This window comes from Podarcis melisellensis (assembly GCF_964234715.1).
Source record: "Podarcis melisellensis genome assembly, chromosome: 12".
NCBI lineage: Eukaryota > Metazoa > Chordata > Lepidosauria > Squamata > Lacertidae > Podarcis > Podarcis melisellensis.
Window position 1 is genome coordinate 12,559,602 of NC_138544.1, and position 15,813 is coordinate 12,575,414.

The 15,813-nt window shown below is 40.5% G+C and overlaps 1 protein-coding gene across 9 annotated transcripts in view; it reads right to left on the reverse strand.

Annotated features, from left to right (window-relative positions):
* The window catches only part of TRAK1 (trafficking kinesin protein 1), a 140,852-nt gene that overhangs the window by 56,736 nt on the left and 68,303 nt on the right, over window positions 1–15,813 (reverse strand). The window contains exon 1 of one of the 9 annotated variants that reach the window (XM_081882931.1): window positions 13,669–14,006. The exons of 4 other annotated variants lie outside the window; for them this stretch is intronic. In XM_081882931.1, the coding sequence (XP_081739057.1) occupies window positions 13,669–13,732 (64 nt within the window). In that variant the 5' untranslated portion in view covers window positions 13,733–14,006. Of the gene's footprint in view, window positions 1–2,115; window positions 2,382–13,668; window positions 14,007–15,813 lie in introns of those variants that run through there. 4 more of the 9 variants (XM_081882935.1, XM_081882930.1, XM_081882934.1 and 1 more) reach the window with 4 other exon arrangements.

Genomic DNA, 15,813 nt, shown 5'->3' on the forward strand with positions numbered 1-15,813 from the left:
GCCTTCTAGCCAGCCAGCCAAGGGAACCACCCACTAACAGTGCTTCAGTCTTATCTGGATTGAGCTTTGGTATTTAAATAACTATTAAAGATACAGGAGTCTTCCATTTCAAATGCTGGCCGCCTCTGCCTCAGCACTTGTTAAAAGAATTCTAGCAGCTCATGATACTAGGTAGAAATTGTTCGTGGCCCTTTCCACCGATAATATTTGTGTGTCTTCTAGTCTGGGTAGCTCCCGACCATGCCATACTCTGCACAGCCCCAGTGGAATCAATGGACTCAAGTCTGGCATGGTTGACTTAAGTCCATTTACTTTAATGGGCCTACTCTGACTCAGAAGGTAGAGGGGTGGTTTCCGAATATCTGCTTCTTAACAATGGATCTTTGTTAAAGAGGCTTTTGTGCTGTTTGATTTGCTCTTCCTTTCCCCCAGCTTTTCTGGAAGTGTTAGAGCCCTGGTAAATTTTTTTTTTTTAAGGCTGCATGCGTTTTTGCCCTTTGCATAGCAATGAGAATGGCTGGTAGTGGGCAACGTTATTAAAATGCAACATATTTAACACAGAGACACAAAAAATTATTTTGCACTGGAGCAAAGATTATTTGCATTCCTAAGATTATCACAATATTGCCATGCAACACAGCTACACACAACACTATATTGATTTGATTGGGGGGATTTTTACACCTTATAAGCAGAATGAATGCAAGACATTTTTTAATAGCTCTTCCTTATGGAAACAAGAAAGAAAGAGAAAAAGAAAACCTGATTTACCATGTGCGAGTAAGGCAATAGCAGGGATTGAGATTCACCAAATGTTTACTGAAATGAGAATCACTGGCTTACAAACATTAGCAGCCTGTCTCGGGAGTAATCTATTCTTCCCATGCCATATGTTGCACTGTTCATAAGAAACCAATTTTTAGTGCTCCTTGCGTAATGAACTTTCAACCCCAGCTCCAAGGATCATCTTACTCTATCTTTCCTTTACAGCTGGGGAAAGAAACGCAGTCACAATGTATTGCCCAAAACACATTCTGTGTTAGGGCTACAAGGGACACAGAGATTTGTTCCTCGCTACTTCCGTTACCCATGTTATCTATACTGCTCCAGAAAATGCAGGTAAGTAGCTGCCTCCTGCTACTGTCAGTTTATGAATCCCTTTTCGTTTTTCACTCCCACAGTCATTGAGTTGCAGAGCGACATAAGAATCATTCTGAGAAGGGTTGTGTGTCCACTAACAATTTGAGAGTGTGCATCAGATGTGCAAAGCTACAACTACAGCAGCATGTAGAGCTTGGCAGAAACATGTCAAATAACACCACATCCTGTCAGGCAACCCAAAATCATGCTCAAAACCAACTTATAAATGATACGATGGTGGGAATCAGAAGGAGCATCTGCTCTTCCCTGCCCCAACAGAGCACATAGCTATTTTCTCTTGTCTCCTCTCTTACGCTCTTCCCTAACTCCAGGTACACAGGGGAGTGTCTGTCTGCTTAGGGACCACGGAACCCAAACACTAAGGAGCATGTGGTACACTCTCAATTTGTGCTGGAATTTGTCTCTTGCCAAAGATAACCTGCTCCTACACAGAAGCCACCTACTCCTATCTGATTATAAAAGACAAAAAAAAGCACCTGGTCTTCACAGGCGCATGAGACAACCGAACAGCTAAATATTCAGTCACATATTTCTACAACTTATTGGTACATATTTCGCTACACACACTCTCTCTCTTTCTCTCTCCTGGCCAAGGTACATGTTTCACCATTCAGAGACAAATGATCCAAATAATTGAGAGAAAAGTATAATTGGCCCTTAGAATGTAGTCCATCTAGAGTGAACTCCCAGAATTAAACTACAAGTAAACCACAAGGTACATGTAGCATCAAATCAGAGAATATTAATACTTTAATATTTCAAGGCGATAAAAGTTTCATTTTACAGGCTAAAACCACAATCTCCGACAAAACGTCTGAATAAAATTGATTTGAAGAAGACTGAAAAGGTACTTTTCTTTCCAATCCCAGTGCCAAAATAGTGTGATTGGGATAAACATATTGAGACAGAAAACCAATTTCATGCATTAAAATGTAAGTAGCAGGTAAGTAGTACCTTCTTCCAAGATCTCAAGGTTGTCGCAACATCTGTGCTTGCATTCAGTGACATGATCATCGTATTCAAAGCTTTCTTCTTCATTGATTGATTCGTTCAGTGACATGGCTAAAATCATCCTTGAGAAGGAGCCCTGTAGTCTAATGCCCTGAAAAGGGACAAGCCATCTTCACGGAGGCTACATCCACAGAGCAGTTCAATTAAGGTTTCCCCAGAGCAGAAACCAACCTCCTTGCTCAACATACTCCAACTAGAATGGTGAGGTAAGTCTGCATACTATGATCACCATAGCACAGCTGGAGAAAATAATACAGAAGGATGGGGGATGGAGAACCATCTGTCTAATTGTTACTAGGAATAATCCATGCACTGTTTACAAAACCAGATTAGACTCCAGTTACATTTATTTGGATGCAACTGTTTCAACGCAGCAAAATCAACAGCTAAGCAAATTCTCCCTTTAAAGCAGTATCTGCTTAGACCTGTCGTATTTCCTCCCCACGCCAGACACAAATGGTAGTTTCCTACAAGTTTCATAGCAACCGTACCAGGAAATACACACAAATAAAAAGAATGTTACATGGCCTGGTGAAGGTAGGGAGGGCGGGGGAATTACCTTTGGAATACATTGCCTAACCTTCAAACGACAGATTTCTAAAGGGAGGAAACAGGAACCACGTACAGGTGCAATTTGGGAGTTAATACGATGCAGGGCTTCAGAATATGCCGGACTGAAACTACTCAATAATCTACCTTTACATTATCACTATGGTTTCAAACTATCATGGGAATAAGAAACGCCAGAATTTATGCTGTTTTCTACCACATCTTACATATATAAGTGGTCACACCCCTTTCTGTCATTTTTTCCTATTATATGGTTGTTTCAATTGGGAACTGGTATGTCAGAAACTTGGGTGTGGAGTAACAAATTCAAGGTACAGGCTGCAATCCTAAATGAGTTAATTAGGAAGTAAGACCAACTGAACTTACTGTTAAATAAAAATGGATCAAATAGAAATGGGAATTTAAGGGAATTTCAAAGCACTGAGCCACCAAAGAAAAACATTTATTATACCTTTTACATGTAGTTATGGGATACCTCTCTATTTTGGATGACGTAATATATGGAATGGTTCTGTGACGACCACCACACAGATACTCATATGATATCTGAAAAAGTTTTCAAAAATGTATAATTCTAAATCAAATAAGTGTTGGAAATGTAAAGAGAAAGGTTCTTTTTACCATATGTGGTGGTCTTGTAGTAGGGTTAAAGCTTACTGGGAAATGATATATAATCAATTGAAAACGATGTTTAATATAACGTTTATAAAAAACACACACCCCAGAAGCTTGGCTTTGGGGAATTATAGGGAAAGAACTACTGAAACTGCATAGAAACTTATTCATGTATGCTACTAAAGCAGCAAGAATGTTACTTGCCAAAAACTGAAAGAAGCAGAAGTCCCAGCAAAGGAAGAATGGATACAAAAACTGATGGAATACGCAGAAATGGCGAAACTTACCAGAAGAATAAGAAATCAAGATAACAAACTTTTTAATAAGAGAATGGAATTTTTTTTGACCATTTACAGATAAATTGCAAACAAATAAGAACATTGGCAGGATTGTGGTAATACCCTGCAGTTTTATAAGAGTATATATTTAGAGTAGATGAATAAATGAGCAAATTAAGTTAATTTGGATATGCAGAAGATATCAAAAATAAATTTAAGGAAGCGCAGAGAGGTGCGGAAGGAAGTCAAGTTTTGAAATCTTAAAATGATTGTAAAATTAGTGAAATGTAGAAACCTGAAAAACAAAAATAAAAATGAAGCAAGTTTTCAAAATGAAAATGTAAAATGAAATAGTTAATTAAATGGTGTTAATAAATAAAATAAATAATATTTATTTTATTATAAATAAATAAAATTTATAAATTCATAAATAAATAAAATAAATAATAAATAAAATTATGTTAATTAAGATTAAGAGTCACACTGCCATCCATCTTCACTCACGCTTAAGGCAAACTTGGGTTTACCATTTAGGAGGGAATCTGGCGGGAAATAAGAGGGGTTGAGAGGATACAATCTCACAGACCACACCTAATCCCTCAAAACACAGCTAAGAGCTGAGTCACATCTCTGGAAGGCAGCATAGAGGTCTTAGGAAGAAAGGTGAGGGTCGATTCACAAGTGTGTGCTTCATGTCAACACGTCTCACAGAGGAACAACATGAACGTTCCACCACTGAAAAATATTACCTTCAAGGCAATACACACTGCCTTACCTATGGTACCCAATGTGTGAATGTTTATGGCATTTAAGGATGACTTGCAACTCAATTCAGACACACTCAAGGAGCGAGATAGCAACACACAGCACACTTTCAGAAAGCAAAGGTTCTGAACTTTCAAAGCAGAACAAAAAAGAAGTTGTCCCACAATGAAAGCTAGGATAACAACTTGACTGGGTGTTATAACGTCAACAATGTTTAGGCAACACAATGACCATATACATACGTAATAGACAATCTTTATAGAATTCCTTCAAAGAATAACAAGTTCAAAATGAAATCTTAGACTCCAAGTCTCTGAAAGTCTTTAAATTAAGAGAGTTCCAAACTTTGTACGATGAAAGATAAGCTGTCCGACACTGAACAGAGATTCTGGATATTGACTGCTGTTTTGTAGATCTTCGTCAGCATGGTGGGAGCATATAGAATTGTTTCATAAACCCATCTTATTTCGAATGAATATATGTGAATGAAAATATCAAATGCTTTGGAGCAGTGCTCATGTGATAATGCAAGTTTGTTTGGATACTGGGTGTTATAACAGCCAGGGAGTAAACATTTGGACCGTGTGCATGGAAACAAAAGTGGGCAACTTGTAATAAACAAACAAACAAACAAACAAACATGATGTAAACCTTAAAGGTTATCATGTTATGCTTGATTAACATGAATACATCTGTAGTCTTTTTATCGAGCATCACAAAAGACCTTTTGTGACTAAAGGTATCGTCAATATGCAATGTTTGTATTTGCTAGTGCTAAGATAGCTGCAGAATATATTTTTCGCTAGCCTCAAAATGGTTTAGGGATGTGGGTGGCGCTGTGGGTTACACCACAGAGCCTAGGGCTTGCCAATCAGAAGGTCGGCGGTTTGAATCCCTGCGACAGGGTGAGCTCCTGTTGCTCGGTCCCTGCTCCTGCCCACCTAGCAGTTCGAAAGCACATCAAAGTGCAAGTAGATAAATAGGTACCACTCCAGCGGGAAGGAAAACGGCTTTTCCGTGTACTGCTCTGGTTCGCCAGAAGCAGCTTAGTCATACTGGCCACATGACCCAGAAGCTGTACGCCGGCTCCCTCAGCCAATAAAGCGAGATGAGCACCGCAACCCCAGAGTCGGCCACAACTGGACCTAATGGTCAGGGGTCCCTTTACCTTTACCTTTACAAAATGGTTTAATCAAGGCTCTGATCCTATAACTTGGGAGTGGGGAACCTGTGGCCCTCCAGATGTTTTGGGGTTTCAGCCCTTGCCAGCATGGCCAATGGTGTAGGGAATCATGGAGATTGTAGTCCAATATCTGAATGGCCATTAGCTATTCCTGCTATGCTGTTTACCTAAGAGGCAGCTCCACTGAGCTCAATGGAACTTCCTATTTTTTCTCCTGGAAGTTACATTCAATTAAAGACTATGGGGCTTAAAATTATTATATGTAGCTGCCTTAACCTGGGCCACTTCTCCTGCAGAATGAGAAACTTCCACAAATTATCCAGAAGGTAATTAACGTGATTGCTACAGGTGAACAAAATAACCAAGTCTGCAGAATCAAAACTCATTTTTTTACATAACTACAGGAAGAAAGAATTATAAAGTCTTGGGTGCAAAGAACTACTTAGCCACTTTAGGCAAGCCCAAAGGCTTGGGCATGCACCGTGGGATTTCTGAAGTATTTGATTTAAATGGAAGACTCCTATGCTATCACAATTTACTTTTGGAAGTCTTCTCAAGTGCAAAAATGGTTTGACATGCGGCACGGCTGGGCTTCTGTTTAAGACATGTGAATGCAAAATTGTCTGGAGTTGCCTGGTTCTTTGTATCTGGGTCTGAGTAAAGGCAATGTAACCATGCAGACTTTTTTTTACAGATTTTCAACAAGAGTTGCTGGCATTTTGTTTTATATTCTGTTTTAAAAGCTTCTCTCTTACTTTTCTTCTTCTAAGACACTCAAAACAACAAGCAGGATAGAAATACAAGAGAGATCAAAACACCACAGTAGCACTAGAATGATAAAATCAGCTGTCAGAACAGGTAAGAACAGTAAAAAGTAAAAATCCAGTTGCTCAGAAGTTTGGGAACCTATCTTTTGTCAAAAGGCAGTATATATTTTTATTAAATAAAAAATATAAAGGCTTTGTGCAAGATTTCATTGTTTGTTTGATCCAAGCGCTGTTTGCAAAGCTCAACACAGCAGCAAGTGAAGCAACAAGGAAACTGGTCCATGACACCAGCAGAGGAAATTCAAATATATGCACTTAATAGACTGTTAACTTTCTGTAAAAAGAAATGTAGTAAGAAATGGAAATCTTTCCAAACAATTGCACTGCATTACATAGCCCAGCTCTTCAAAGTATTTTGCGCAGCCACCCACGTCCTTCTGTTTAGCTCTTAAATAAGATAATGGCTGCTTGTTTCTCTGTTACTGACACACCTTCTTTTGGTATGTGTAGAGGATGTTGTTTGCTTAATGCTGCCCCCAGTGACGATTTGCAGCTTCATGTACCATGTAAATATTTCGTTATTTGAAAAGATAAGCAAAGATAAGCAATAAACTTTCCACAGTTTCATACAGAAAGAGACGACATTCAAGAAGCTGGAAATAACACGTATGTCAATCATATGTACATAGAATCACAGAATTGTAGAACTGGAAGGGACCACAAGAGTCCAACCCTCTTGTGGCCCCTTCCAGTCCAACCCTCTCCAATGCAAAAATCTTCTGCCCAGTGTGGGGTCAACTTGAACCCATGACCCTGAGATTAAAAGTCTCATCTCGCCCTTCTTTGTATTTTAGTGTATTGTATTGTGTTTTGTTGGAAGCCGCCCAGAGTGGCTAGGGGGACCCAGCCAGATGGGCGGGGTATAAATAATAAATTTATTATTATTATTATTATTATTATTATTATTATTATTATTATTATTACTACTACTTCTTAGGGAACTCTGCATATTTCAGGTTATACCATTTTATTCTCACAGGAGTCTTATGAGGAAGAGATAGCATGATTTTTTCAAAAAAGGAAGCTTAAAAGAGCACACACATACAGCTTGTGAACTCCAGTGGTACCTCGGGTTACATACGCTTCAGGTTACATACGCTCCAGGTAAAAGACTCTGCTAACCCAGAAATATTACCTCAGGTTAAGAACTTTGCTTCAGGATGAGAACAGAAATTGTGCAGCAGTGGGAGGCCCCATTAGCTAAAGTGGTGCTTCAGGTTAAGAACCGTTTCAGGTTAAGAACGGACCTCCGGAACGAATTAAGTTCTTTACCACTGTATTTCAAATTGACACTCAACACACATTGCAATGGGTGACATGAAGGCCTCACATCACTCCCTTGTCAGTTCCACAGCTTTGTAAGCAAAAGATTCAACTGCAAAGTTTACCATTTAAATGATGGTTCCAAGATTCTGCACAGAATTGTCATTTCCTGCAATTTTCTCAAGGCAGATGACAGATATCTGAAACAGAGTCTGTCTGTGGTGGTACAGAGATTGTGGAATATCCTTCCCAAGGAGGTCTGCTGGGCTCCTTCACTTCTGCCAAATTTTTGATGGTTGTTGAAGACTTTCATTTTGGACACTTTCTGTTTGTGATTGCGTCTTGCAATTTACTGACTGAGGTTTTTAAATCTGTGACTCATTCACATGCTCCACTGTTAATTTTCTTTTTGCAAGTAGTGCAATATTAATGTTTTTGTTAATTTTTGAAACCACTTTGCGGTCTAGTATGACCAGGGGGGAAAAACCCAGCAACAACCTGGGATAAAAATAAATAGATCCCGGTGGGAGATGACAGTTGTAAGCATGGCTCAGAACCATCATTTCAAGTTGTGGAGCTAGATAGCAACCGACTTGCCTCCTTGGGAGTGAGCTGGACTCTTTTATACCCCTGTTTCTCTTCCTTGCAACTGTGTTTTCTGGAGTGAGAGTACCTAAAAAAAGCCCTTGAGGATTTTCAACCATTTGTAAGGAATGATCGAAAACCTCAGGTGGCTGAGAGTCAAAAGGTGGGGTGTTTTCCTATCTCTGTTGTGAGGAAGGGGAGACAGAGAATGAGTGTGGCAGGCCTACCTTGCATACAATGTGAGGAAAAGCAAAATGCAGAGTTGACGCAATGCAAGAATGAAATAAGGTAGGTCACCTAGTGGGATTGAGAGGTCTGAACCTAAGTGTGCCTGCTCCAAGCCCAACACTCAAACACCACGAGCAACAGTTTAATGTACAAACTCAATAAGCATTATCTTTATCAGTGTGTTGGATATCTCTGGTGCAGATATGATAATATCCAAACTGCCCTGGAGAAAACAGATGAATGGGAGGATCCCTCTGAGGTATGTAGGAAAATCAGACAAACCTGGATGGCTGGCTGCTTCCCTTCAATCTAGGTTCTATTGTGTATTGTATTCAGAACACATATGCCCTCAGGTGGATTGGAGAGGAAGGGTAGACATAAATAACAATAATAATCCTCCTCTTTGCCTCTACCTCTTCTTCAGGTACGGGACAAGGCCAAAAAAAGGCACAAAATATAACAAACGCTAAACTTCTTTTCTGAAGGCCTACACGTTAACATGATTTAAATTGTATTCCTAAAACCCCATTAGGCAAGAGTTGCATTTTATCAACTGCCTCATGTACAATTCTGATAAGAGATCTGTTTTAAACACTTCTAAATATTGTATTTATTTTGTATTAAATATTGTATTGTATTTTATACTTTTATTGTATTGTATTGTATTGTATTGTATTGTATTCTATACTTTTATTTTATTGTATTGTATTGTATTGCATTTTATACTTTTAAATATTGTATTGTATTTAAATATTGTATTTATAAATATTGTATATAAATTGTTGTCACTTACCTTAGGACCTCATGGTAAAGGACAAGTAATAAACAGAATAAATGATAGCAACAATAATTTATGACACAACAAATATGAAAGTTTGCTTGTTTGCTTCCAGATGTCACATCAAAGAAATCTTTGCTAACATGTGGCAACTTGATATCAGATAGCTGTCTGGCTAAAACAGTGAAATTCTTCTTGTCTGAGTGCCATGAGACAGGAAGACAGTTTTCCTTATATTCATAGATAAGATAGTAACTTGCTAGTTAGTGTGTGTCAAGCAAAGCATGCAAAAATTACCTAGATCCACTAGGCCCAAAAATGTCCCTGGGTCAAGTAAAATTCAGTAGGTTATCTCAGAGAGTTGAGCAAAGTGATCTGAGCTACATGTCACATAGGAGGCAGCAAAAAATTCAAAAACAAAAGGAACCTTTTCAGCATCAGTAAGCATATGAACCTTGGGGAAAACAAAACCCATCTGCTCTGCCTAGAGAAATATATTTTAAATAGTTCTGACTGGAGTAAGATGAAAGTGTTGAAGAGAAAACTTAAGATATAACTGAATTGAAATGATAAAAAGTAGAAGGGACCAAAAGGTCACCAACATAAATATTATCTTCCTGTTCTAGGGCAGGGTCCTGTGCCAACCAGTCCTTTCCTAAATTTCACAACTAATTCAGAGTAAAGATTAACACAGGATTAGCTCACCTTTCAAACTCCGACACATAATAATATATGAATGGGTGTATACAAATGTATGGAGTATGGGTGTATACAAATGTATGGAGTATGGGTGTATACAAATCAGCTGGGCTGATGAGAACCACCAGTATGGAGGTCCCTTAATATACAACTTGGCTTTTGCTAGATTTTCTATGGAACTATGTAAGTGGCGCTGTGGGTTAAACCACAGAGCCTAGGACTTGCTGATCAGAAGGTCGGCGTTTCGAATCCCCGCGACGGGGTGAGCTCCCGTTGCTCAGTCCCAGCTCCTGTCAATCTAGCAGTTCGAAAGCACGTCAAAGTGCAAGTGGATAAATAGGTACCGCTCTGGCGGGAAGGTAAACAGCGTTTCCGTGCGCTGCTCTGGTTCACCAAAAGTAGCTTAGTCATGCTGGCCACATGGCCACATGGCTGTACACCGGCTACTTCGGGCAAAAAAGCGAGATGAGCGCCACAACCCCAGAGTCGGTCACGACTGGACCTAATGGCCAAGGGTCCCTTTACCTTTATGTAAGTTGCATTTAAGGATTTGGTAATGTTCCAGCCCACAAAAGAGGGTGCAAACAAAATGTACACCTGTGTTAGAGAAGGCAGAACAAAACCAAGCAATGGTGCAAAGCCACAAGCCAAAGGAAAGGCAAAAGAAATGCTACAGTTGTGCGCTCATCTTTCATTAAGACAGAACAAGGCCAGAAGATCATCTGTGAGCAGGAAGAACACAAAAGCTGGGACAACTGGGGAGCAGATTTTCCTGTTTCACTCCACCTGGGCCTTACTCCCATAATAACTACCATTGAAGGCAAAGTTGGCAGGAGAACCCATACCCACCGCTTGATTGCCATCAGCCAGCCTGAGAAGGCCAGAACATGAGTGGCAGTTGCCCTGAACTGTCAGCTCTAGGTGGGGTTGCATATCTGTAGCTTCTGAGTTTTCCTGAATTCACTGCTATCTTCGGAGGCACAGGTGGCTTCAGTGGTATGGAGTGCCTTCTACAAGCTATTTCCCTAACCGGACTGTGGATTCAGTAATCTATGCTCTAGCAACCTCCAGGCGAGATCACAATGTGCAGGGCTGCTTTTGGTACAGAACGTGTACAACAAGACTATGGCCACGGGACTTCTCAGGGGGTGAGCATTTAGCACTACTTCTGCACAGCTACCCTGATTTCCAAGGCCAATTCAAAGTGCTGGTTTTAACCCACAAAGTCCTATATGTCTCAGGCGGCCAATACTGAACAAAATGCCTCTCCCAAGTTGAACATGCCCAGACCATCATCTGAGCTCCTCTTCCAGGTGCCCCCTCTTCAATAGGCTGGGAGGATGGCAACAACAGGATCTTTGGGGGATGGCAGCCCACCTTTCTATGGAATGATACCCCAAGGAAGACCCATCTGGTGCCAATGTTAACATCCTTTTGTGCCAAGTTAAGACATACCTCTTCTCTTAGGCTTCTGAGGAATTATGATAACCAATTGTTTATTTATTGTTAAACTTGGTGGTCGTTCTTAAAATTATGTACACATGATGCCTAGAAATGTTTTGTATTAGGCAATTAATAAAATCGAATGCTTATTACTACTAATTCTGAACACTGAAACCTGGAATAAGGAGTTTGGATCCACTAATGGCCCTACCTGCCAATTTGTCCCCAACACTGCCATTTTGAAGGCAATATACATTATATTGCATATGCTGAAAGGCAGAACGGTAGACTGCGAAAGTTAATTAGCATTCTTTACTGATTTATTCTCATATTCTCGCCTTTAAAATTCAAGTCATCTTTATATCATTTTCACCAGGTCATACCATATTTTGAGCACAAGTATTCTGGCATATGTGTACCACAGTGCTGCAAATCTGAATTAATGAAGAAATCATTTAAATGGAAAACTGATGGTTCCTTGGACATCCCTAACTAGATGCATTTCATCATGTCATTTGAAATTTAGGTCAAACTCCTATTCTTCAAAGACAGTAGATACAATTCATGAAGCCAAACTTATTAAAAAGAGGAGTTTGTCCTTTTCTCAAATACACGAGACTTTTGAAGCTATTAAGATTTTTGGGGGGGGGGGGTCCTGACCAAAGTTTTGTTATCCATGGCACACTAGTAATATGTGCCATTTATAATGTCTGTATAAATTCCTTTACTAGATATATATTTTGAATTGTTTAGTAAGCATTATGGAGGGGGGAAGAAAGACAATCTGTTCAAGAGGCAAAACCATAACCCCTGGCTGGGCCAGTTTAAAACCAGCAAAGTTGCAATCCTACTAATCCTCCACCCTGTAATTTATTACGCCTATCACCCAGCATACTTTCAATTAACAAGTTCTACGTGGTCAGAAATTCTGAAAAACAGGACAGTGTAATTTTGACAACAAAACTGTTGTGGTGAGATTTAAAATAGGGAAGAGTTCACGGTTTTATCTCAACAGCATCAGCCATCTTACTTTCAGTTTATTTCACCTAAAATATCTCAGAAAGTTTCTGAAAATCAGCTTAGCAATGTGAATGGCAGAGTAGTGAAAAGGAAAAGTGTAGCTGTCAGAGTATTAAGCATTCAAAACAGGGCCAGTAAACCATAAGAAATTATATCAGTTAGATTAACTCTTCAAAGGACAAATTCATAGAGAAAACAAATGATATAACAAGTATTTCCCCCCCACATATATGCATTCTAGGTATGGATCTTTTGCAGACACTGAATTTAATATTTACATGAGGAGCTCGTCAGTTTCTCAAGGCTTGTAGGCGTAAAGGGTTTTTTTTTGTGAAATTCAGGCTAGTACTCTTAATATTTTACCTGTGTATTTGAAAGTTTGCTCTTATCCTAGACTACGCTAGATCTTTGCACTGAAATGTAATTCCTGGTTATTGCTATGCTCATCTCAGTCACCCCCTTGCTCTCGCTATAATCATGATCCTTCTTTATTTATTAAAACTAATATCCAGGCCAACAGCACAGCAATACCTTTGTGGCCTCTGTATCTCCATCTTGGGCTCCCATTCAGTTCTGTGGCCAGAATGAGAAGATTTGACTTTCCCGCAAGGCGGGTGGTGCAGTTTCAGCCCCTCCTCCTTCCTCACACCCACCTTTATCACGAGACTCATGATCACACCCAGGGTGACGAAAAAGGCACTGCCATCCTGGCAGAAAACAGAAAGTTCGAGAGGAACTGACAAAGGAGACCTGATCCCGATGTTCAAACCTAACGATTTCGGCAGAAGCAGGTGCTCTAATCCTTTCCCACAATGAAGATTCTATATGCGAAACTCGGCTGTCTCTGCCTGGCAGCCTTTAATATATGCCGTGCATCTTGCCACATCTCACACTAGGATATGTGCCTGTTATAACACAGACTTCCCATTCCCACTCACCGTAGCAAATTGAGTGTGTATTGAAGCTTCAGCTGTAGTAGCAGCAAACACAATAAGCATTTAGCAGTAATTTTCTCTTGCTGAAAAGATCTTCCAGTGCGTATGGACTGCTGCCACTCCCACTGGCAAAAAGCCCTACAGCAGTCTCCTGTACCATGCCTTCAATGTATGATAGGAAAGGCCAAAAGCTGCCTACCTTAGCTGCACAGCCCCACAGCAGTTCTCCCAGTATAGAAGACAGAAAGACATACATTAGAAGGTAAAGCCCTTATTCACAAGCATGCCATAAAGAGCAGATAATTACCATCTGTACATTCCTCATAATACCAGTCCAGCTCATAGTAATCTGCTTCAATGAATTTCTGCATAGTCCGCTATCTCCTTGGGCAACGTAGGAGAGGAGATTTTCTACAGATGCTACAGAGGTCAAGTGAAGCACAGCCATGCCTCCCTGCCTTTGCAGAACTGCATTCTGCCAAGGAGCTCGGAGACTGCCGGCGAGAGGCTGGACATCTTCAGCCCGAAGCGGGAGCCGAAACGGAAAGGGGCAGGCAATGAAAAGGAGAAAATAAAAACTTCAAAAAATAAAAAAGGGAGAGGTTTGTTGCGGCATCTGCACCAGTGCCTGCTCTAATAAAGAAGGCTTTACACAGGAGCTGGGAATGGGAGTTAACCAAACCGTCCTATCAAAAGGCTCAGACTCTGACGTTGGAGACACACAGCACCACTTGGGGGTTCCTAACTCATTCCTTTCCCGCTCCACTCCTCGCATCTCTTTCGGTCCAATATGTTGCCATGGAGACCAATTGGCTCCGAAAGAGATGCAGCGATGGAGGGAGGAAATGCAATTCTGCTGTTTCTTACTACGCTGGCTAGGATGTGTCTCACCAGAAGACACAAAACAGAGAGAAATGCTTCCCACGGCTATAACACAAAAGAGATCCAAGTTAAGCTCCAACTTGTTACATGGCAACATCAGGTTTTGATCACTTAACACATCACCGTATCTTAATATGTACACCTAACACAATGCTGTAACAAACTGGCGTGGGTTGTGTGTGTGTGTCCCACACCCAGAAATGTGGGTAACTAAAGCTCTTTCCTTTGAACCAGTGATCCATTTTATCAAGTGCCTAACTTCTGTGAGAGCACAAAAAGGATTACAGCCAACTACAGCCATTTTGTACAAACTGGAATACAGTAACCACCTCCTTTCTCTCCCTTCTCTCTCGAAATATTCCTAAAAATCTAAGCTTTCCATTAGTTTGCAGATGAAATTAGGAGCACGCATCTGTTCAGATATGCAAACTGATGATCTGTTGCAGGAGATTAAAATAGAACTTGGATAAGCAAATGAATAAATACATCCTGCTGGATAATATAATGAAGTTCTTAACCTTTAATGTTGTTATATACACTGTGTTTATTTGGCTTTTGCGACAACACTCCACCCCTCAGTAGTGTGTGTGTGTGTGTGTGTGTGTGTGTGTGTGCAGATTTCACAATCACCTGGAGCATTTGCTGGGCATGTTTAGCCTGGAGAAGAGGAGGTTAAGGGGTGATATGATAGCCATGTTCAAATATATAAAAGGATGTCACATAGAGGAGGGAGAAAGGTTGTTTTCTGCTGCTCCAGAGAAGTGGAAACGGAGCAATGGATCCAAACTACAAGAAAGAAGACTCCACCTAAACATTAGGAAGAACTTCCTGACAGTAAGAGCTGTTCGACAGTGGAATTTGCTGCCAAGGAGTGTGGTGGAGTCTCCTTCTTTGGAGGTCTTTAAGCAGAGGCTTGACAACCATATGTCAGGAGTGCTCTGATGGTGTTTCCTGCTTGGCAGGGGGTTGGACTCGATGGCCCTTGTGGTCTCTTCCAACTCTATGATTCTATGATTCTATTCAATGATTCTCTGTTTAGATGGAGAAGCAAAGAAATCCAAACAGATCCTTTTTTGATATACACATAAAGAACAGGCAGCAGAGAAGAAACCAGAGAACCAGTGAGAACAAAGGCGGAGGTGGAAGTGGCAAAAGGGAGAAAAGCAGTGGCAAAACTCAGACTAGACTTGGCAGAAGGATCAGGGTAGGGCTGCCCGGAGAAGGGCTCAGAAATTGGCTGGTTGGATACTCCTAATGGTGACCAGAAAAAGTCTAAAGTGACACAGGAGCTGTGCAGTTTAATCCTCTTCTCTCAATGAAACTTAAAAAGAGAGGAGAAGGAATTGGAACAGATAGGGGAATTCTAACAGTGCAGGCAGAGTGGTTACTAGAGGAGCGAATGATGGGCTGTGGCTGACTGCATGTGACATGTTGTGAAAGGTGTGGCGAGCCACAGACCCACTCCCAATTGCCGATTTCCTGTGATGGGAGAAGCTTTGGTTAATGTGCATCCTCTTCTGGCACAGCCCCAAAGGATTTGGAAGGTTTAACGTTTGGTTTCTCTCTCTCA